Source organism: Cladophialophora yegresii (genome assembly GCF_000585515.1).
Source record: "Cladophialophora yegresii CBS 114405 chromosome Unknown aczIN-supercont1.5, whole genome shotgun sequence".
Lineage (NCBI taxonomy): Eukaryota > Fungi > Ascomycota > Eurotiomycetes > Chaetothyriales > Herpotrichiellaceae > Cladophialophora > Cladophialophora yegresii.
In genome coordinates this window covers 2,467,352-2,488,112 of record NW_006913049.1, presented here as the reverse complement: position 1 = coordinate 2,488,112, position 20,761 = coordinate 2,467,352, and the positions used below count along the sequence as shown (strand labels likewise).

Below are 20,761 nucleotides of genomic sequence, written 5' to 3'. Positions count from 1 at the left end.
CTTTCCCCCGTTGCAACTCCCACTTCTCCTGTGACGACCTTTTCCACGTTGAGTCGCTCTTCGAGTGTTGACTCAGAGACAAAACACTGGGCAACTAAGATATTCCACGACCTCCCCTGCACCGCCCTAGCTGAGGATCCCAACCTGTGAGAAGACCGCCCTTCTTGTCCGAAGAGTATTGACTTATCTTATGGGGCAGATCCTGCTGTTTTGGAGATGTGGACGGCAAGAGACATCGACCACCAGATGCGGAATACGAAAGAATCCTTCAGTTGTATGTCGAGTCGTCAGTGAATGTACAGCATTGACTGGTGGTAGGAAATTCCCCGGCGGTCTTCGAACCAAGTTTTACTGGCGTCGCCGCGATTATCGCAGCAAGATTGTCTGCGAATGGTATGACAATCGAAGGAATCCGCGACAGTCCTGCTTTCCGCTCAGCGACTTGCACGTACGACGCGATGGACCATTGCTTTACCTCTGCTGTCCGACAGTTCGTGGCTCTAGTACCTGTTGGACCAGCCTCAACTTCACCTCGTACGAGTGTAAGTTCCGGTTTAAAGCTTTTGTTGCAATTTTGGCTAAGGCTGCTAGGGCTTGTTATTTTTCACTGCACCGTGCTGTCATTGCGGGCTCATGACACCACGTCGAGTTTCGGCAACCTCCACCATGACCTCGATGGCGAGGCTCTAAAATTCGCAGGGTTTGAGCTGGACCTACGCCTTTTGGGAGTCCCATTACTGATTCTGCCAGTGCAATCCGCGATAGTGGTTACAAGCACGCACTGCGGCTGTACCGTGATAAGGGTACCGGCGCTATCCGTCTCGAAGCCGCTGTCCTTGACAAGGAGATGAAAGAGTAAGTTTCGCCGGTGCTGTTGGACATTAGGCGCTGAACTCTCCAGTAGCACGCCGATCTGGACCGCGTTCATTACACACAAAATCACTTCACCCACCTGGTGTCGTTGGCCCAAGAACAGTTCCACGGTGTACCTTGCGGAGCTCCATCGACATGTGTTCACCTCTGAATACTCGCCACACGTTCGTGCGAATGGAGAGCATTTTCTCGACTTCGAATCCCTTTCAGGTACCTAGACGTGGCCCGGGCCTTGCTGTCGGCGCTTATTGCTGACTTGTCGCAGACGCGGAAGATTTCGTAAAGACTCTCCGAGACTTACGCGAGGACATTCAAAAGCCCAGAATGACGAAATGATGCTATCAGCAGCTGACCACGACGTAACGACCTTGATGAATGATGACTGATGACGAGCACATCGACGGTATTGTTGTTACCTCTCTGTCCGCAAAGTTTTCTGGAGGCTCCGTCGGTCGGGATACCCTCTCCTTCTGCTTCTTGAATTGTCTTCTCAGCTCAATTTGCGGCTCTTATATCACGAATCAGCGTGCGGTAGGATTCAGGACGCTATAATCACTTCTGCTTCGTTATTGTCGGGTTCGCCATTGTAGGCTCGGGCGAAAAGTTCTGTATGGCGATCGTGGATCTTGCGAAAAGTTACAAATACCAGCAGCACATTACATCTCTGTTTGCATCAGTCTGCCATCAGTCATATACTTATCTATTCATTATTGCAGTTGCAACCTGTCCTGCCTGGTTCAAGGTCGAAAGTCTCCGAAAGTACACATCGGCGTATGTGCCGAGCAGGGCTGTTCGCCGGCAAGATGCCGCAAATCGTTTAGCCGGGGCATGCTGCATTGGTCAGGACCTTGGGGAAAAGATGGCTCTCTCCAACCTCGATCCTCACCGTTCTGTCCTTTACGAGTACTCCATGTGTCCCATCTTCGCGTCATTTGCGTACAACGGGCATTAGCCTTCGCACATCGAATATCTCCCATCCCCTCTCCTTATTAGCCCGTGTCGGTGACCTGAGTACCATGGCTCCTCTTCCTGCGTCTGGCGCTGTTTGCAGCTTTGAACTTGCGGCTGCTCAATCATGTCGCAGCCAGCTCACCCGCAGACACCCACCAAGGCGGCCGTGAGTGTCGACGCACCCCCGGAGAGCGTCGCTCAAGATGGGACGCCCAGATCGAAAAGGACAATCATCCAGACGATATATCATTGCCTGACATATGTGCCACCAAGTTGTCGCTATGACCCTGACAAGCCGTTTGAGTTCTCAATGGGCTTAAACGTGCTATTCGGTATGAGCATATTCGTCGCGGAGGGGAATCAAGACACTGACAGCTTGCGCCTACCAGCATTCGCCGGCTGCTTCACTGTGGCAAATCTCTACTATACCCACCCAATTCTCAACCTCCTTGCGGACGACTTCCACGTCACGGACGAGCAATCGTCCTATATTCCCACGCTTGCGCAGGCCGGGTACGCAGGCGGGCTGCTGTTTCTCTGTCCCCTGGGAGACTTGCTCAAAAGGAGACCATTTGTGCTGTGGCTGGTCTGGTTCACGGCCACATTATGGTACATTGTCCACCGTACTTTCTTTCCGTCTACTGGCCTGACTCTCGCTGCAGGATCGGGCTCTGCGTGACCAAGTCCTTCGCTGTGTTCGGTGTGATCACGTTCATTACGAGCGTCACAACTGTCACGCCCCAGTTGATGCTGCCACTCGTTGGCGACATGGCACCACCGCATCGTCGATCGACCTCCCTCTCGATCGTCGTCTCAGGTATGCTACTTGGCATGCTAATTGCTCGTCTTCTGTCCGGAGTGGTTGCCCGATTCATTGGATGGCGCTATATCTACTGGATCTCGTTTGGATTGCAATACTTCATTCTGGTTTTGCTGTATTTGTTCATGCCAGATTACCCGGCAACCAATCCAGGTGAGAAAATCTGGAGGAGGTATCCAGGGCTCCTGTGGGACATCTTGAAGCTGGTGGCCAAATATCCGGTACTGGTACAGGCCATGCTTATTGGCCTGCTCACTTCTACGTCCTTTACGAGCTACTGGACGACGCTCACATTCCTCCTGGCCGGGCCGCCGTACCACTACAGCTCCTTGGTCATCGGGTTGTTTGCCCTGATCGGCATAGGCTCGATGAGCTGGGGCCCGATCTTCGCAAGGACCGTCATGGAGAAACACCAGCCTCTCTTCTCGGTCATCATCGGCGAGTTGATCTGCCTCACAGGCGTGATCATCGGCACCTTCACTGGCAAACATACAGTTGCCGGTCCAGTCATCGAAGCCGTTTGCATCGATATCGGTATACAGACAAGTCAGATCGCGAACCGGACCGCCATTTACGCCGTCGCGCCAAAGGCCCGCAATCGAGTCAACACGGCATACATGGTCAGTGTGTTTTGTGGGCAATTGATCGGCACCGCCGTGGGCAATGCGATCTACGCGGATGGCGGCTGGGTCGCCGCTGGCTCTGCTAGCGTTGGTTTCGTCGCTGCGGCGCTGGTCGTTTGCTTCCTCAGGGGTCCGCACGAGCGAGGCTGGATCGGCTGGCATGGCGGGTATAACATGCGCAAAGGAGTGCCCGAGGCCCCGAAGAACAACCCAACGGGTCAAGAGGCTGTCCAGGTACAGGAACGTCCAACGCCTTTCGGCCAGGAAAATCCTGTAGGGCCCGCAGGAGAAGGACAGGCGCAGCAGTTCGAAGCGAATACAGGTACTCCGATCGAAAAGGACGGTATCGATCACAGCTCGCGCTCGTCGCAGCGAACCCTTGGCGAAGAGGTCCAGGAACACAGGGAGAAGGAGACAGAATAGAGACTACAGGCTAGGGAATGCTGAATACATAAGAGGCTTTCTATCTTCCCATTCCAATCCGCGTCATGATTTGCGAAATGCCCTCGGGCGCGCTGACTACAGACACCGGCCACTTCGACTCGTTTTATCCCTGCATGTCTACTTTCCTTCCCTTGACTTCACTTCCTTCGGCTCAGTAGTCTCGACTTGATCAGAGCGAAAATTACACCCCTACGTATTCGGGTAGGGGGTTATAGCCATGAAGGAGCGCGTTATAGTCCTAGCCACGCTCGGACGCTCAACCTCTACCGCGGTATCCCCTAGTGTACCCGACTGACTCGATTTACGATGGTCCAAGCAGGGGAGCCGAACGCCGCTCGACCTCGACGACTCCGCCGAAGGAGCGCTTCCTCATGTGGTCGGTCACAGCAAATCTCAAAACCAAACCCGCACAGTGTACAGTGAGGGATCGCCGTCCGCCGCGCCTACACTCCTGCCACATGTGATATGTCTGCTGGCAGTGCCCCAAAGTCTGTCTTCATCCACCTGTTCCGGCCACCAAAAAGAATGCGGCATGCGGCATCGCATCGCGAACGTTACCTGCAACGTGCTAAAGCGCGCGCGCACGCTGTCTCGGGGCTGGCATCGCGGCCTCCGTCAGGGCTGGCATCGTCAAACATGGACCCAGTCGCAAACTCACCTCCAAACAACCAACGTCGTTCGGTGACTCCTTGGGCTGTTGAGAATTCTATACCTGTTGGAATGGAGTTGTTGGGTTCACTACAGAGAGCCCTTACTCCTTAATCGAGTGAGTCGCTTTTCGATCTCCTCACGAAAATAAGTGCTATATAGGTAAACCCGTCCTATTCTGCAAAGACCTATAGGCCTACGGTTATAGTCGAATTATACCGTGCCAGTGTCAATATCGGTTATAATGATGGACAGTCACGGTTCGTGAAGGGTGTTTATGGTTACGCCTCCGACTATCAGTTACACTACCGAGGTTGGGCAGACAAAGCAAAACACTTAGTACCTGGAGAGGCGCTCCGCCGGAGGTGATCAAGTGTCCGTCTGGTAGGTAGCATTGCAGTGTCACCCTGCGGGCATGGACGAATCCGCATTGAAGGAATGAATCAGCCGGTGAAAGAAGGGAAGCACGGAAGAGAAAGCCCGAGCCTGTCTGCTACTACTAGAATTGGCCCAGCCAGCTGGCTCCATGCGCTTGTATGAATTGGCAGCCAGGCCGATGGCCTTTTTTGAACTACGACTACAGTCATTGTTTGAGGAGATTTCTCCATCGCCCGTGTTGGAGTCGAGTCTGGGTGGTCAAGGAGCTTGCTCTTCCCGGTTCGGGAGCTGGTGACGTTGGCGGGTTGGAAAAAGAGAAAAGTTCAGATTCGCTGTTGCACTGCGTGGATCCCCTTTCCCACATTCAAGGTGGCTTGTGCAAGTCTGGTTCAGTTGATTGCCGGTATAGTTTGTTCGGTTGCATGCCTCAGTCTCGCCAACCCAGGCGGACGAAATCCCGCCGGCCTTGATATGTTTGGTGCTGTCCAGTGCGGTATACCAACCGCTTCGCGGCAGGCGCCCGGCATTTTGAAACTCCTGCAGGTCGCCCACGACCGCTACCTCATCAATGGTCGTCCATGTCGAGCCGCGAATATTGCAATAAAAGATCACTCATCTCCGCAAATTCTCGCCCTCTTTCTCTCACGACCACTAGATTCGGATATGCTGAACCTTCGAACTGGCGGTGATCTTCCGGACCCCAAGCGTCCAACGCGTTGAGCTTTAGAAGAGTCAACGTTGATTCACCCAAGCATACATCAAGCTTCCGCTCCAGCAACGTATGCCAAATGGATTTCAAAATTCCTCGGCATAAGGGGAATCGGCGTGATGAGGTGCCCAGTGATTCAATCGTGGCATGGAAGCTATCGCGGACTTCGTGTCTGGTCAGGAAATCCATCAGAGAATAAGCGGCCACGGTCGCTGCTTGCACCGAGTAGGGTGCGAAGCAAGCCAAACAAAGCTGGGCGACACTTTTGCACGACTGCAATAGCTTCTGTTCAACTTCTTGTTTGTCCACGTCGTCGGCGCCTAAGTTTCGCAGCCGGATGCTCTGGACCTGGATGCAGCGGGTATGGTAGGCGAGACTAGAATACGTTAGCAACTTCCATGGCCGAGAACAGCATGCTCACTGAAGGTCAACTAAAGGAGCACTCGGAGGAGACAGGTCTTCCGCCCTTGTGCCTAGAGGTAGGGACTGGAACCACTTCATCAGCTTGTTCTCCACCTCACCCAGGCGGATCTCTAGTTCCGTTTTGTCTAGGATGATGTGTCCAGGTAGAGGGCTATCTTGAGGATTCCCACTGAGTGATAATGGTATCAGCTCGGCTGTGATCTCGTAAACATCAAACCTGGCGTCGTTGATTGCGTATTGATATATCGGAACTTCATGACCCGGATCGGGATATGGTCGCCATGTTGTCCGGTACCGTAACTCGTCACCTGCAAATGGACGTATGACCTGAGGTTTCTGAAGTTCCCATGTTCTTAGCCAAGCCAGAGCGACCTCCCTGCATATGTCAGTCTTTCTCCGCCACGGCTGCTGGGCGTACTTGCGCCAGGATGTTAAAAGATGCCCATATGGATGAGTAATACGAACGTCGAAACTGGTCCGAAGTGAACTCGAGTCCTCCCTGTCTCTTACTCTTCCGGACTTTTATAATAAGCTCCGTCGTTAGAGTGGATAATTGACCCGCGTAGAGTATGGCGCTGCGATCCTTCCCAAGAAGAACGAAACTGGCGTGTCAGCTTGACAAAGTAGGCTTCTGTCCAAGTAGACTTACGCTCCCATTAGTAGTGGAAACGCCTGGTGGGTAGTCAGAGAGACCCTTCCTTCCTCGCAATTCCACAGCCTTATTGCCTCCTGCAGGTAGTGGAGCGCTCTGGTGGATGGATCGCTCGGGTCGGCAAAAGCGTATGGTTGGTCGGTGTACATCTATTCTGGTTCGTAACCCTCGGCATGAACGCGGACAGTCAACTTACGCATGCAATTGCCAGAATAGCGTTGACCAGAAGAGGAGAGCAGAGTTGACTTGACAGATCTTTCGCTTTCATTGCCCTTAGAAAGATGTTGGGTATCAGAGAAGGATACTGATGATATTGCCAGGCAAGGTATGTCGATATGAGATGGGAAACGGCGACATCATCGGTTGTTACATTGGTCCAAGGTTGTGCGGGAAGTTGCAAAGGAGGCGTATTGGTCAAGGATGAAATGCTCATAATGTCATGCCTGATGCCAGCAGAGGACCTGCTGGTCTCCCGATGACACGTGAGGATGATTCGTGCGTGTTGAGTAATATCCTTCAAAGACCCATTTTCCCGGATTAGTCGAATCCCTTCCTCCAGGGATTGATCGTTGGAATTTCGAATGAAGTCGATCAATATGTTAAGAGTGTCGGCCTTTGAGTGAGGTTCTTTCACTTCCTGCGTCAAAGCGTTGCCGCTGCGCTGAGCGGCGGCATGCACGACGTTTGCACCCTTACTTTGCCGGATGGTGCGTACTAATTCGGTGAATACCTCGTTGACACTTTCAAGCTCCTGAATTCGTCGCTTTAGCCGTTCCTTTCGGCGTCCATCCAGGTGGGCGGCAATGACGCAATCGAGATTTTGCACTCGACAATTGACGCATGGTTGGCCACCGCTACACTATCGACTAGAGGCCTCAGAAATATTTCCTCATAAACACGGCGAGGAGCTATAATAAGCTGGGCACAAGGAAGGACATACCTTCCGTCGGTGCTGCCGACAAGCTTGACAGGCTACCGAGATGTTCCTTCTCCGTTTTGACGATGGCGTATCAACTTTTACCGCGGGATAGACAGGGGAGGCTGTTGGAGGGGCTCGCGCAGGGTGGATTGGTTTAAAACCAGACATGCTATCGAATGGACAGAGACAAGCATATCTTCACGAAGTTGTCCATCTGTCTCGTCCCTATGAAGCAAAACGAAGCTATCACTGGAAGAGTCACAGATCTCGCATTTGTCATGATTTGCATCATACTACTGACTAGCCTAGAGATATCATCCGTTCGGTAAAAGCAACCGGCCCGGGAATCTCATCCGAGCGAAGCAGACAGCCACCCGTTGCCCAAGTTATGCGAGTTCAAAATGACATGGCCAATTTATCATTTGTATGCGCTTCACGCGGTCTCCGATGTAAGCACCTCGCTAGCAGCAGCCTCTCGCCGTCGCCCCCACGAAATCAAAGTGTTCTCAAGTAGAAAAGCTCGTTCCGACGCACTTTCTCGCTATTGGAGTGGCCACTGCAGGATCACAGCAGGAGGGCTCTGCTCTCCTTTTGGTTGCTCGCGTGGTCTTCAAAGGTCGGGGCGTAATGAATTGTTTTAATCAAATTACAGTGGCTTGCCATTCCAAACCCCAGTGAATCGTGGTTCTACCCTGTGCAAGTCATGAAATTTCATGTTGCGCGGGTTCAGACGCATCCTGGATCCCGAACCGGGAACCTTTTCCGCTGAAAGACGCGGCTGCCATGCCCACAGGCCCATGTCGACATCGCACTTTGCGGGTCTGTCTGCATAAAGGATTATCTGACGAGGCAACGAATACCCAGGCATCTAGCCCTACCGTTAGTCCTCCCACCTGCCTCTCCTCGAAGTCGTACATACACGGACTATTGACAAGCAGCAAGGAAAATGCTTGATGACGGTGCCGCCCCAGCAAGCGTGCTTCGAGCTACCGTGGTGTTGCAGGGACGCAGACAGAATATAGGATAATCCGGCTAACCTGCCCTTGCCGTCATAGACCGGTCCAGACCTACGCCTATCAGTCTATAACAGCCCTTAGCACTGTCTGGCTAACCCTCGGGTGACCTTCCCAGTGCCAGGAAACCTATCATTTCGATCACGTGAAAATACTCTAGAGCCTTGGCGGTGTAATAAGTGGCTCCCACATTTGATGAGCACGTGGGCATCAGATCGACCTCGTCTTGGCGCAAGCGGTTCGAGAATGGCGCGCTCGCCAACAATCCAGACCGTGCGACGCCCCGAGGCTAAAACCCGTCTCCTTTCACCATGCCCCCTCCTTTACGAGGTTTGGCATGTCCATCGCTACCCCGGATTTCTAGCTAGTAGTCCGCAGGCTCAAGGCATTACTCCGCTTGGCGGATCATCGTCTTGGACAGCTTGCTCCTGCTGGCCGCGTTGTGCACCCATCGGGTGACGCGATCGGAAAGCGACGGGACACACGAGCCATCGATGGACAGCCCGAGTCACCTAGAGTCCATCGACCATGAAGATCCACGAAGCGTCCATTACCAGAAATGCCGCCGTTGTTCTTATTCGTGAATAAGGATGCTGCCAGTCCTTCGTTAACCCGCAGCAACGCTGCTGAACAAACTTCCATCAACTCTCATGTCCAGCGTGGCCGTCGACATAGACGCTCCGCCACCAGTGCCAGCCGCGCTGGTAACACGGGCAGGAGAACTCCCGGCAAGGAGAAGACTACTGACGCGAGCGACCCAGTTCTGCTAGACCCTGATCTGAAACTGTATCCATCTCAGCACATTGTCAACCACGCAGTAGTGGATGCTCCGGAGGCTCTTGTTTCCTCAGAATCTGTTCTGCCATCCAAGGCGGCGACCCTCCATGATGGCGTCGGTCACCATACGGACCTGCCGGCTCGCCCATCCCCACGCCGCAAAGCTGCGGAAGTGACAGTCTCGAAAAGTCCTGTACCAAGAGTTCGTGCTGAAAGGAAACCCTCTGCTACAAAGAGAGAGAAGCAATCACCTCAATTCCCCGTCTCCGGGAAATCAATCGTGCTCCTGAATTCCCCCCCAACGCTGACTAGTCCTCGAGATATCAGTCAGGTCACTTCCTCGTCCCTGGACCCGTTTGGCCAGTCGGTTGTCAAACTCGACTCGCACGTCGCCAAACTCTGTCGCTACTTCTGCGAAAGCTTCCACCCCAGCGTCTGGCATGCAGAGAGCTGGGCGTCACGGGAACACTCTTACACGTATCAGACATCGGCGATAGAGGTCATACAACGGGCCATGCAGAGCGAGGTGGAGATGAATGCAATGTTGGCCTGCATGGCCGCAAGAATTGAAAACGTGGATTTGGTGCCTGGCCAGGGAACGGACAGATATATGGGCAATGCCTTGGTGGCGGTGAGGAAACGGTTCAGCTCAGCCCCGAAGCATCAATTGCTTTTGATTGTCTTCCATCTCTATGCAGCCGATGCTTACCGCCAGAACTATCAGGCGGCCAAGATACACATGCAGGCGGCAAAAGCTCTGTTCGACTCATGGGGCGGCCTCGACTACGTACCTGACCCCGCGCTGAAAGAGTTATTCATCATTGGTGACGGCCACATGTCTGCTGTTCTCTTGGAGCCTTGCAGTCTACCCTGTGAAAATGACCCTGGCCCGTATTGGATGGTTACGGCCCCTGAGCTTCAGCTTGCGCCTCAGCAAGACCTGAGCAGCATTGCACCAAGCTTCCAGGGACTCTGCCGTGAAGGTTATTTGCCGGAAGAACTGGTTGAAGCAATCCAAGAGACAGCGGAATGCACGTGGGTATTAATGTACGCCCCGTATGGAGCACCAGATGCGTCGAAACACGCAGCCAGATGGCTCCAATGGCGACACGCAGCTGTAAGATATCGACTTCTCGCAATGGATTATACCGGATCAAGTCTCGACGCGATTCGAGTTGGATTATTGATGTGGATACTGACATCAATGGTGATCCTTGGCCTAAAGCGCCTAGGAGGCTTGATTGCGCCGAAGTTGCGCAAGATCCTGTGGTCCGTCGATGAGCCGCGTCTCCAATGGGAAGGTCTGGTGCAAGCCAAGACTTGGGTCCTTACCATTGGCGCTATGTGCTCGATGATTGGCAGTGAAGAAGAACGGTGGTTTGTCGATCAGTTGTTCGAGGTCGGCTTTGCTGAGCATATCCGACGAATTCGGGAGACTCACCTGGAGCTGGACACGGGTGATGTCCTGAGGAATTTCCAGGCAAACTACTTTTATTACGATGCCATCCAGAGGCCGAGATTGGAAAGGCTAGCACGTCTTATCAGCGGAGGACCGAGTGAGACACCAAGTTCTGCGTCGCAGAGCAGCCCGAGCGACGCATCAAGAAAGTCCAGATCTCCCACTTGATATGGTTGAAATTGGATATCTGGAGGGCCACGCAATCGTGGCAGGGCGGTGGAGAGAAGGAATCTCGACACAAGCCCCTGTGTCCGTCTCGCCGCGCTCGCGTTTGAGGCAACCTAATGCCGGTTGTGTCTGCACATACACCGTACGCGCGGCCTTTCTACCGACACGTTTAGCGAGTGGAGGCTCTCAGCAAGCTCGACTGTACCTCCAAGATATGTGGCGGGCCTATGCTTTTTGTTCTACGTACTATAGTACAACAATGTTCCCAGATGGATGATTTGATGATGGTAATGAAATAGAATATTGAGATGGGACTCAAGTTCACGGAGAGGTGAGTGCTACTACAGTACTCCGCAGACCGCCCTTAATGCCCCTGAGAAAGATGCTTCGGAGCGGAAGAACTTTCCAGCGGACGTTCCCTGTCTTTTGCCTGCGCTCTCCTCTCTGCTGGTCACTTCCCTGTCTCTCCCACACTCTCCCTCTATTTGCTTGACCGCCATGACCTTCCACCAAAGCCCACCCTTCCTCGTTGCTGATATGAGGCAGATAGCTCACGGTTACCACTTTTGCCTTTTTCGAGACACCCATTCCCTCAGGGCTTGACAAACCAGACATATCTACCATGACTCCCTCCTCGGCCTTCATATGCAGTCCACCTCTTCTAAGACGGAGCTAAAGCGCATGTAAAAGCCTAGGCTCACGGAGCGTGGCTTCAAAAATTTTCGGGAACGAGGGGAGCAAGAGCAAAGTAAACCTCATTCCTGCTGGAGATGTGACAACTCCGTTCTCTTGCAGCTCAGGTAGGTACTGTGAAGAAGGTGGACGCTACGAGAATCAAATGCCTCATCTTGCATACACAGTATTAGCCGGCCGACTCTTGGCCTTGAAGGCACCGTCTTTTGTCCTCTCGCCGAGGTCCTCGTGACGGATGGACGGCCATATTTCGGACAAACATCTTATCCTCGCTGAGACGACGAATATCACTACCTAGCCGAACCTCAACCCAAATGCCGGGACTGATTATGGCGGGTGGTAAAGTACAATCGAGACTCATGAGCTGTGGTGTCCAAAAAACTCAGTCTACATGCTTGCATGGTTGCATGGTTGCATTGGATACTCTAAGCATGGATCAATGCCGGGATGCCTTGTAGACCTCGCTTGGAGGTAGGTAAGGCAGTGAATGAGCTGCGCCAAGGTGGTCGCGTGGCATGGATCACAACTACAAACGTGGCGAGCACGAAGTCAGGGTTTTGCGCATCCGAGTCAGAGAGAGTGATGAGTGGATGGAAAGCCATCCATGCGGATGAGCAAACCGCGCAGTGGGTTCAACAGGTCTATGCGAAAGGAAGCTCGTCTGTGCAAGCTGGGTCGATGCCAAGCTTCGCGTGGATGGGATATGCGAACAGCGCTACCGACAGCGGCTCACTGCCCATGAAAGTCAATTGGTTTCGTCAAACTCGGACACAGGACCGCATCTGCCAGAATGCCTGGCTTGGGAAGAGGGAGCCGAAATCAGGAAGAACAGGGCGGAAGCGAATGCTGTTCGACTCATGTCCGCTGACAACCAGCACGATACGAACCCATCGACATGGTTGTGGTTGGGCAACCAAAAAACAGCAAACGTTGGAAAAGGGCCGTGACGAAGAATCCACCAGACAATGGCATTCTCTTCCTTTGCGCGAAGGCTGTGAGTGGTTGTATGCAAGTCCTTTGATCCTCCGTCCAATTATGTCTGCTCGGCCATGCAGCATGGGAACCGAAGTCTTGGTCGTCATGATATAGATTACGCTTGGGCTCGTATCCACTCCATAATGCGCAACCAGTAGCGTTCTGCACATTTTCCAGGGCAAGGTTCATGGAAAGGTAAGCGGAAAAACTTGGATGCAGCCAGCTCTGTTCCTGCATACCGGCAGATGGCTCCTCCTTCCGCTCGTTTCTCGGCATGTGGGTTTGATCAACAAACAGCACTCGAAGTGGATGCCAACACAGCGCTGGTGTTGGTGCTGGGTGGTAGCAAATGATTCCACCGACTCGCATACAGCACCTTGCCTTTCTGAGGTGTTTGCGCCGGAAGACACACCCTACGTAGCTTGAGAAGACTTGGTCGGTTCAAACAATGGCTACGGGAAAATGCTGCAAACAACGCTGATCAGGACCTGAGCACGGCGTGTCAATCGCGGAGAGGGTGTCATCTGCAGACCTAATCCCCTGCCCGACGCGCCCGTGCGGCCCCTTCTACTCCGTAGTTCAGACAGGAGCACAGGTTCGATTTACATCAGACGCTCGAGGTTGGCGACCGAGCCTTTCTGCGGACTCCGGACGAAGCCAATTCTGGCAGCCGTGGTTGTCAACCAGCCGAAGTCCTGAGACCGTCTGCTTCTACCATGTTTGCTGCCATGCATGTCGAGGTGTGCCCGAGTGGTTGGGAAAGTCTACGCTTTGTAAAGGGATTGGTTGACCTATAGCCAGATGGTGGCGAACTCTTGGATTCCCACTCCCCGTGGCATGTCGACCACAGATGCATACTGCTGTTTGGTGGAAATACTTCCAGCTTCTGCACCTGCTTGGTCCGATTTGCATGGCATTCTTGGAATCCCACCGAGTCGTGTGGGCCACTCTGAACCCCCGGCGCGAATTAGAGGTCGACCAGCTTCACGCCCGGAACATCTTCAAGCAATGTTTGGTGGTCGTTGCTCTTTGCGCGTCCCAGAGGTGACTTGTCGTTGCTTGCAAGACAGTCCTTACTCTCTGCATGAACAACAGGACTTTGATTCTGGCGCCGACGCTCCTTGGCCTCGTCAAGGGCGCGAAATGAGGGCCTCAGGGTCGTGTCCGATCCGCGGCGCCGGTTGACGTAGGCGATGAATTTAGGTGCAGTTAGCGCCAGGTACGCGAGAGCAACAGCGGCCACCATTCGCTCAGCAGCTGGAAATTGGCAGCGGCCATGTGAAGCTAGGGCGTTTCACAGCAGCGGACTCAAAGCCCAAAAGGCTAAAGCAGGCACGCCCCGCCGGCTTCTGACAGGGGTATTCTGGGGCTCTTGTTGCGCCACGGCTCTGGGTCATCCCCTTGGTGGCCCTGGCGGCATCATGCCAATGTTGCTGTGTTGGATCCGCAAACTCCCCTGGCACTGGAGCCACTGTTGTGGCATCCTGCACGTCTAGCTCCTTGTCTGCTTCTTCGCGCTCTTTTTCCTTTTCTCTCCTGCCAGAGTGCCTGTTGGGTTGGATATATTGCTTAAAAGACGTCCTCGAGCGTCGTCCATTCATTCTTACACTCGTTCCAGCATTCAGCTCGCGTTCACTCCTTCACGCGAAAGCCCATTCCTTTCTTCACACACTCTCCTTTTCCCACGCTCCTTCGAGGACGATCTGAGATCGACCCAATCCCAGCGATTACCACTCCTTTTACCAAACAACAACAACACAAAGTCTCTTCTTGACCGGACCTCAAGAAGTCGAACCAAACCAGACAAGATGCGCTGCACATTCAACTCGCTGGTGCTGGCCACCCTGGCAATTGGCCAAGCCTACGCCGCCTCAGTTACTCACGCCCACTCGCACTTGCACAGTCATGCGGCCCGCAGACATGATCACGTCGAGTAAGGATAGCTTGAGTAATCTGAGCATAGCAATGTGGACTGACACGCTGTCACAGGAAACGCGCGGCTGCCATTACCGAAGCTGACGCCGGCAAGCTCACCTCCTTGGGTGTCATGTCCCTGGGCCTCAACTCGTACGCCGCCAACGGACAAGCCTGGTTGGGTCAAGACGGCCCCTACCAGAACGAATTCTGCAACGAATCCGGCGAGGACTTGATCCTGCTCGTCTGGGGCGTCGCGGGCTCATGGGTCAATGCCGTCCAGCCGACCATCACGGCGTCCATCCCTGCCGGCGAGTCCCTCTGGGTCTCCTTCGCCGACGGAGCCTCTGGCGCGTGGACTGCCGTCTACCCGGACACCCAGCTCATCAACGGCCAGGCCTCCAACACGTGGGGCGAGTTCACCTTCGGCCAGTGGGGTGTCGTGGACGTGTCGCGCGAGGTCAACATGAGCGGCCACCCCATGAGCATTGTCGGCCCGTCCTGCACGACCGACATGGACACGTGCGTGTTCCAGTGCCCCGCCGGCCTGAACACCTGCATGTTCGACTACCTGCTCCTGAACTGCGAGAACGGCAGCCAGCCCGGCGCCAACTACGGCACCTTCGAGGGCAGCCCCAGCGGTGGATGCGGCGGCATGGGCGCCAGCGCGACTCTCAAGACCACCTTCTCGTAAGGGCCACCGCCCCAGGGCGAGAAAGCTACGTATCGGGAAAGAGCAATTCCAATTGGATCTACTGAACTGGATCTCATGAGATGAGACGACCTGCTGCGCCATTTGGCACCATTCTACCACCCATTTCGCATGTCATCGCCTTGGAGGTGTGCTGTGCTGTGCTCTGTCACGCATATAGTTGTTGTTGGATAACGAAATAAACCACTTGAAAACTGACCTGACCTGCCCGTATAGAATGCGCCCTGCATCCTTGTGTGTTCCCTACTGAGGTATGTATGCCTGTGTGTGCCGCACTCACTCCTTCTGTACTGCGTTATGCTGTTTGACATTCCCCTTGCGTACAGAGTACGATCCTGTCGTGCCCGTGGGCTCCTACTCATCCTCGTCCTCATGCTCCTAGTGTCCGGTTTGTTTGCTGCAGACGCTAGGGTCCTGCCATTAGCCTCAATGTCAACGCATGTGCGTCTCGTGTCACCTCCCTCCCGTCCCACCGACTTGAGAAGCGTCAGCGAGGGGAGGATGAGGAAGAAAGGCACGTTCCTCAGTGAGTGGGCAGTCGGTCGCTCTTTCGCCAGCAAAATTTGGCGGCCGGCCTGCTAGATGGGCGCCGTCATGATGTATCTTCCCGTCTCTCGTGTCTGGCTCTGTGTAAGCCTGTGGTCGTCCGTGTTCGTGGTCGTGGCCGTGGACATGGGCCCGCGTTCTCGTGCTACACAGTACAACTTGTTCCCCGTTGTTTTCCGTCCCTCTCCCGCTGCCGCTCCTGCGCCCATTGTCATTGCCATGTTACGAAGAAGCATACTCGAGCGCATGCACGCACGCAGGCGGACCTTGTTTTTTTTTCGAATGGATGTGGGCACGACACGAGTTGACTTGCGAGAGACAGGGAGGCAAGACTTACTTACTCACTTACTTACCTATTCGCTGGCTGCAGACTGTATATCTTGTGTCATGTACTTGTGGCAGGCACGCCTTCTCCTTCCTGCCCCTGCCATGTAAGGCAGGCACACCCACGGGGAGCATACAAGCCATAGCTGGGGTCTAGCCACCTCACATGGACAATCAGACTTACTTCAGACGACGGGGGTGGCTATCACAGCATAGGTGTGCGTTGGCATACAGCTGCTTCTTACTCATGGTCTGATGCCTTTGGGCCCCAATGTCGGTCGCAAGGACATAGACCCGCTTGAGAGGTTGTGATGAGCAGCTATTCAATAGTGCACAAAAGGATTCGGAAGTACATGAGCTCTGTGATTCTCTTGTTCTGCTTCCTCGTCACTGGTGGTGACATGTCCTCGTCCCGCATGGTAAGTGTCGCATCGCTGATAGTAAGAATTCAGCATACCGCTCCATGAACAAACTCGGGAAGCTCCATCTCGTTAGCATCGAAATGCGTCTGTCGCCAATTTTGGTAAACTCCCCTACTCTCTCCCCCCGGACACAGACACACACGCCCCGTGTCGGCCTACCTGACCGTTGTCCCTCGCGACAGAAACGCAAGCGAAAGCCACTCCGGGCCTATCGTCCGAGTCGAACTCACACTTGGTCATCTTCACCGTCAGCAGCACCAGCAGCACCAGCAGCATCAGCAGCATCAGCAGCACCAGCAGATTGGTTCAGTAACAGGGCAACAGCGGGTGGCATGTGTGGACTCTTTCTGGGATCGCAGGTTTGCTCGCGACGTGATTTGGCAATGAAGACTCTTATCAGGCCTTGAGGATCCATCGCCAGTGAAGAGGCACGGTCCCTGCACGATCCATCACCAATCAAGCGGCATGGTTGAGCGAATGCTCAGAAGTACTGAGTATCTTCACAGGTGCGCTACTGTCATGGCAATCGCCGACGCCGAGCACTCCAGTTCGCCTACCTGAGGTACGTGTACAACGGTTTGCTTCGCCCGTTACACAAGAAGCCCGCGCCACAACATGAGCAGCATCAGGTTGTCAGTTCAGCCTCGGCTTGAGCCCGCCTGTGAGGATTTGGATGAGATGGATGTGATACAATAGTGAAGAGTTCTTTCATATACACAATCCGACCCCAGTCAAGAAAGTCTTTGTTCCCGAAAAGCTGCTCTAAGCACGGATCCATGCGCGAGTTATACGATACCGCAGTATGCGTAAGAAGCATCGACCATGGTAAGTGCCACCCCAGCCGACAGTTACGCCACGAACTTTCGTCAGTGCCCCTCTGTCGCATCGGGTGATCCTGACGACGCTGAGTTTCACCTGACCACAATGGCTTCCGACGGACCTCGACAGCATCGTAACCTCCTTCAGGGCAGTGTGGATGGGACGCCTTCTAACGGGATGGTCCTTGGGATCATCAACCTCGCGGTCAATGACACACGGCAGCAACAAACGCCACTGCCCTCGGGTCCGCGACATCGAAGACTACAGCCCACCATCTACCATCTTTCTATGGATGCTGACCCTAAGAGAAGTTGCAGCTTCCAGTGCGAGACATCGAGGTTAGTACGTCGAAGAGATTGCAAAGCACTGCAGTCTTTTCAAAAGCTGGGTGATCCTCTGACCATCCTGAGCGGATATCTGCCATTTTTGTGGTGGTAGAACGTCTGTGGCCAGGCCGCAACACTGCTGTGGACTCAGGCGCTGGAAGTGTACAACGAGGAGAAAACTGCATCGACCGAGTAATGACACCGTCCGGGCACTTACAGAGGTGCAAGAAATCGTCGAAACCATCTGGAAATTGAGAGTTTATTGTACGACATCTCGCACCAGCCCAGCCTGCTGCGCCACAGTGTCCCGCGGTCTCTCGAAATATCACAATACGGTACGACGCCCGGTAATGAACAAATACAGCTTCAAGGAGCAAGTGTTTTTGCTCACTTTCAACCCAGGCTTCGTCTGTCTTTGCCTGTTTGGTGCACAGGGTCTACCACGATCAAGATCAAAATGAAAAGTATGATCCAGTGATGTGCTCGGCCTGTCGTAATCGATTGATGTGTCGGAAGCGAAAGCCGAAGTCCTTGCCTGGTGCCCTGATCTTGGGCTTGACATCGATGACAACAATGCACCATTTCCACCGTCGTTTTGCGGGGTAGATGTCCAACAGAACGTGCGTCGACGTAGGCCAAGAATGGGGTTCATTTGCAGCATCTCATCATGGGTTGCGCAAGTGACAGCCTCGACAGCAAGTCTATCGAATTATTGCTACTGTGCGCACCAGTTGAATGGTATGTCAGAATGACAGTAGCTGTCCTTCTACGTCTCTGTGGCCTGTCCGCGTTGTCCTGTCGGAGGCTCTTTCGGTCCCCACTGGCACCAGTTCCCACATTTCCTACTTCGGATCGACACTGCGAAACCACGAGTGTCTACTAGTAGTCATCGGCCACCGGTCTCCGAAAAATCAATACGTACTTGAGCCTGGAAACTCATCGCGTGCTTGCCACGTTGTCCGCTTTCAGCCTCGCAAAGCGGCAAGTTGCAAGTGGTGATTACTGTACCCGGTGAGCACTCCGTACCGCTGCAGGTCATCACAGAGCCTCATCTCACCACTCTCGGCCCGTCATACCGACCCGAATACTGCGTACCCTTACAAAATGGGTCATCCTTCCACTCTTGTAAACAGCATTCGTTACATTCTACCGGAATTATCTGCACTGCTCACACTCGCTGCCATACTCACATTGATCCTACCTCGTACCACCACTGCTGATGAGGTCATCTGTGGTCCGGGAAGCAGAAAGTTTTGCCCTGTCACCTTGTCCCCCGTTCGCAACAGGATCTTTTCCGCTTGAGAAGTCGTTTGCCACAGCCGAGACATGCCCGATGACTTTGCCTCTTCCGTTTCTGGACATCATATCGACTCACCTGTGTGGTCGATTCCATCTAACTTCAAACTTGCGCATCGTCCACGGACGGCATGGACCATGCCACGCCACGCGATAGGGTTCTCTCCGTCGCACTAATATTTCGGATTACTTTACTTATTCGCCGCGATCTACCGCGAGCTCGCGCGAGGCTGCCCTAATGCGTAATGTGCGCAACGTGCATGTCGAAGGCCCGAGAGATTATCCGTACATAGTATTTCTGAGCAATTTCTGGCCGCATACGGAGTATTTCTACCGGTATACAGTACTTACGCCATACGGAGTACATAAGGCGTATGTTCTAGCCGTGTAAAGCGGCGACCGGACCATCATGTGCATTACTGGTGCCAGTGCCTGCTGACGAAATCGAACCGTGGGTACTAAGTAGTCGTAACGAGCCACCCCGAGCGGGAAATCTGGAGTGGTGGCTCGAACGTAAGACGATCTGGAGACTACATAGTACTAAGTAATAGTACTCCCCTGCCTCTCCCATAGGGTCTAACTCAGTCTAAAGCCGAGTGTATCCCGAGCCAGGTGCAGTCTGGAAGGGAGTTATATACTTCCAGTACTTATTTCGAATTGAATTGAGAGCGAGTTAAGACTGATCTGAGGTAAGTAATCTTAAAAGAGATCTGAGACTTAGTAATCTAGATCTGCTAGATCTAAGTGCCTAGAAACCATTTCCATGGATCACTTCCAGATCACTTCAAACTTAGTCTTAAACTGATCTAATACTCTATGTACTACTAGTATTACTAGTAAGGACTAAGTATGTACTTACTTTCCAATCGCCAATGAACCGCTCTAAAGTTACTAGTAATTCAATACTACTAGTACTAGTAGCAAGCTAGCCTGAAGTTTCCAACCGAGGGAAGAGATTAGAACACTCAGTGCTTAGAATGAAGGAAATACTGTATAAGTGACACGGCGCTTGGTTCTACCCTCTTAGGTTACTCTATATTATGTACGCAGTAGAGTCTGAATCAGTATGGAGAAAGTTTCCGATAAGTACTAGTATCCGAGAGGCGTCTGGGAAATATCAGATGCTTCTTAAAGACAGTGTCAGATGCCTTCTCAAATACACATACTTAGTACTAGTACCAGTAGTGTTACAGTGCCCTGTCCTAAGATACTAACAGCTCAGTTCTTTTCAAGATATACTATATAGTAAAGTATTCTATAGTAGTGTTTCGCCTAGGCTGCAGTTAAGCTGGCCGAGGCTGGAACCGAGCTGGAACCGGGCTGGGACCGAGCTGGGACTGGGCTGGAACCGGGTTGGAACTGAGCTGGAACCGAGCTGGCTCGGGCTGGAGGTGGACTGAAGGTGAACTGGTGGTGATTCTAAACTAAAGTATATTAGTACAGAATTAAACCCAGAAAACAAGTAATTTTAACATATAATCTACATACTCTAACTCGCCTAATCCGGGCTAGCTAGAGTCCTAAGGGTAGATAATCTTAAGAGGAGTACGAAATTCGCTTTAATAAGCTTAGCTTTTTAAATTTTAGTATTTTTACTATTCTACTAACTTAAGATATGATAGCCCTAGATTAAGCTTTACCTCTATAATATAATATATATATATATCTGTATATATATAGTACTTCTATATTAACACTACCTTAACTTAGAACTTAGTACTTATAATACGTTACCTTACAGATAACCATTTAATACATATGCTAGCCTAGTTAAATTAGAAGCAACTTCAAAGTTACTATTCTAATGCAGGGTAGAGGTTTAGGTGAGCGTTGACGAGGTTCAGGTGTTGATAAGGTTTAGGCGTGAGGTTACATCA

The 20,761-nt window shown here is 52.8% G+C and overlaps 4 protein-coding genes across 4 annotated transcripts; 3 read left to right on the top strand and 1 right to left on the bottom strand.

Moving 5' to 3' along the window:
* Window positions 1-1,948: 1,948 nt before the first annotated feature.
* Window positions 1,949-3,690, top strand: A1O7_07621 (uncharacterized protein; the record flags this gene model as incomplete). Its single annotated transcript, XM_007761618.1, has 3 exons — window positions 1,949-2,156; window positions 2,214-2,433; window positions 2,487-3,690. 3 exons carry the CDS (start codon window positions 1,949-1,951, stop codon window positions 3,688-3,690), a joined length of 1,632 nt encoding a protein of 543 aa, XP_007759808.1.
* A 3,027-nt stretch (window positions 3,691-6,717) lies between these two features.
* On the bottom strand, window positions 6,718-7,611 carry A1O7_07620 (uncharacterized protein; the record flags this gene model as incomplete). Its single annotated transcript, XM_007761617.1, has 3 exons — window positions 6,718-7,148; window positions 7,218-7,375; window positions 7,421-7,611. Coding segments are annotated over 3 exons (780 nt in total), but the record flags the coding sequence as incomplete, so codon positions are not given.
* Window positions 7,612-9,012: 1,401 nt separating this feature from the next.
* A1O7_07619 (uncharacterized protein) lies at window positions 9,013-10,857 on the top strand (the record flags this gene model as incomplete). The annotated part of the gene is made up of 1 exon (XM_007761616.1): window positions 9,013-10,857. One exon carries the CDS (start codon window positions 9,013-9,015, stop codon window positions 10,855-10,857), a length of 1,845 nt encoding a protein of 614 aa, XP_007759806.1.
* Window positions 10,858-14,333: 3,476 nt separating this feature from the next.
* Window positions 14,334-15,133, top strand: A1O7_07618 (uncharacterized protein; the record flags this gene model as incomplete). The annotated part of the gene is made up of 2 exons (XM_007761615.1): window positions 14,334-14,458; window positions 14,515-15,133. The coding sequence occupies 2 exons, from the start codon at window positions 14,334-14,336 to the stop codon at window positions 15,131-15,133; spliced, it is 744 nt and encodes a 247-aa protein (XP_007759805.1).
* Window positions 15,134-20,761: the final 5,628 nt, after the last annotated feature.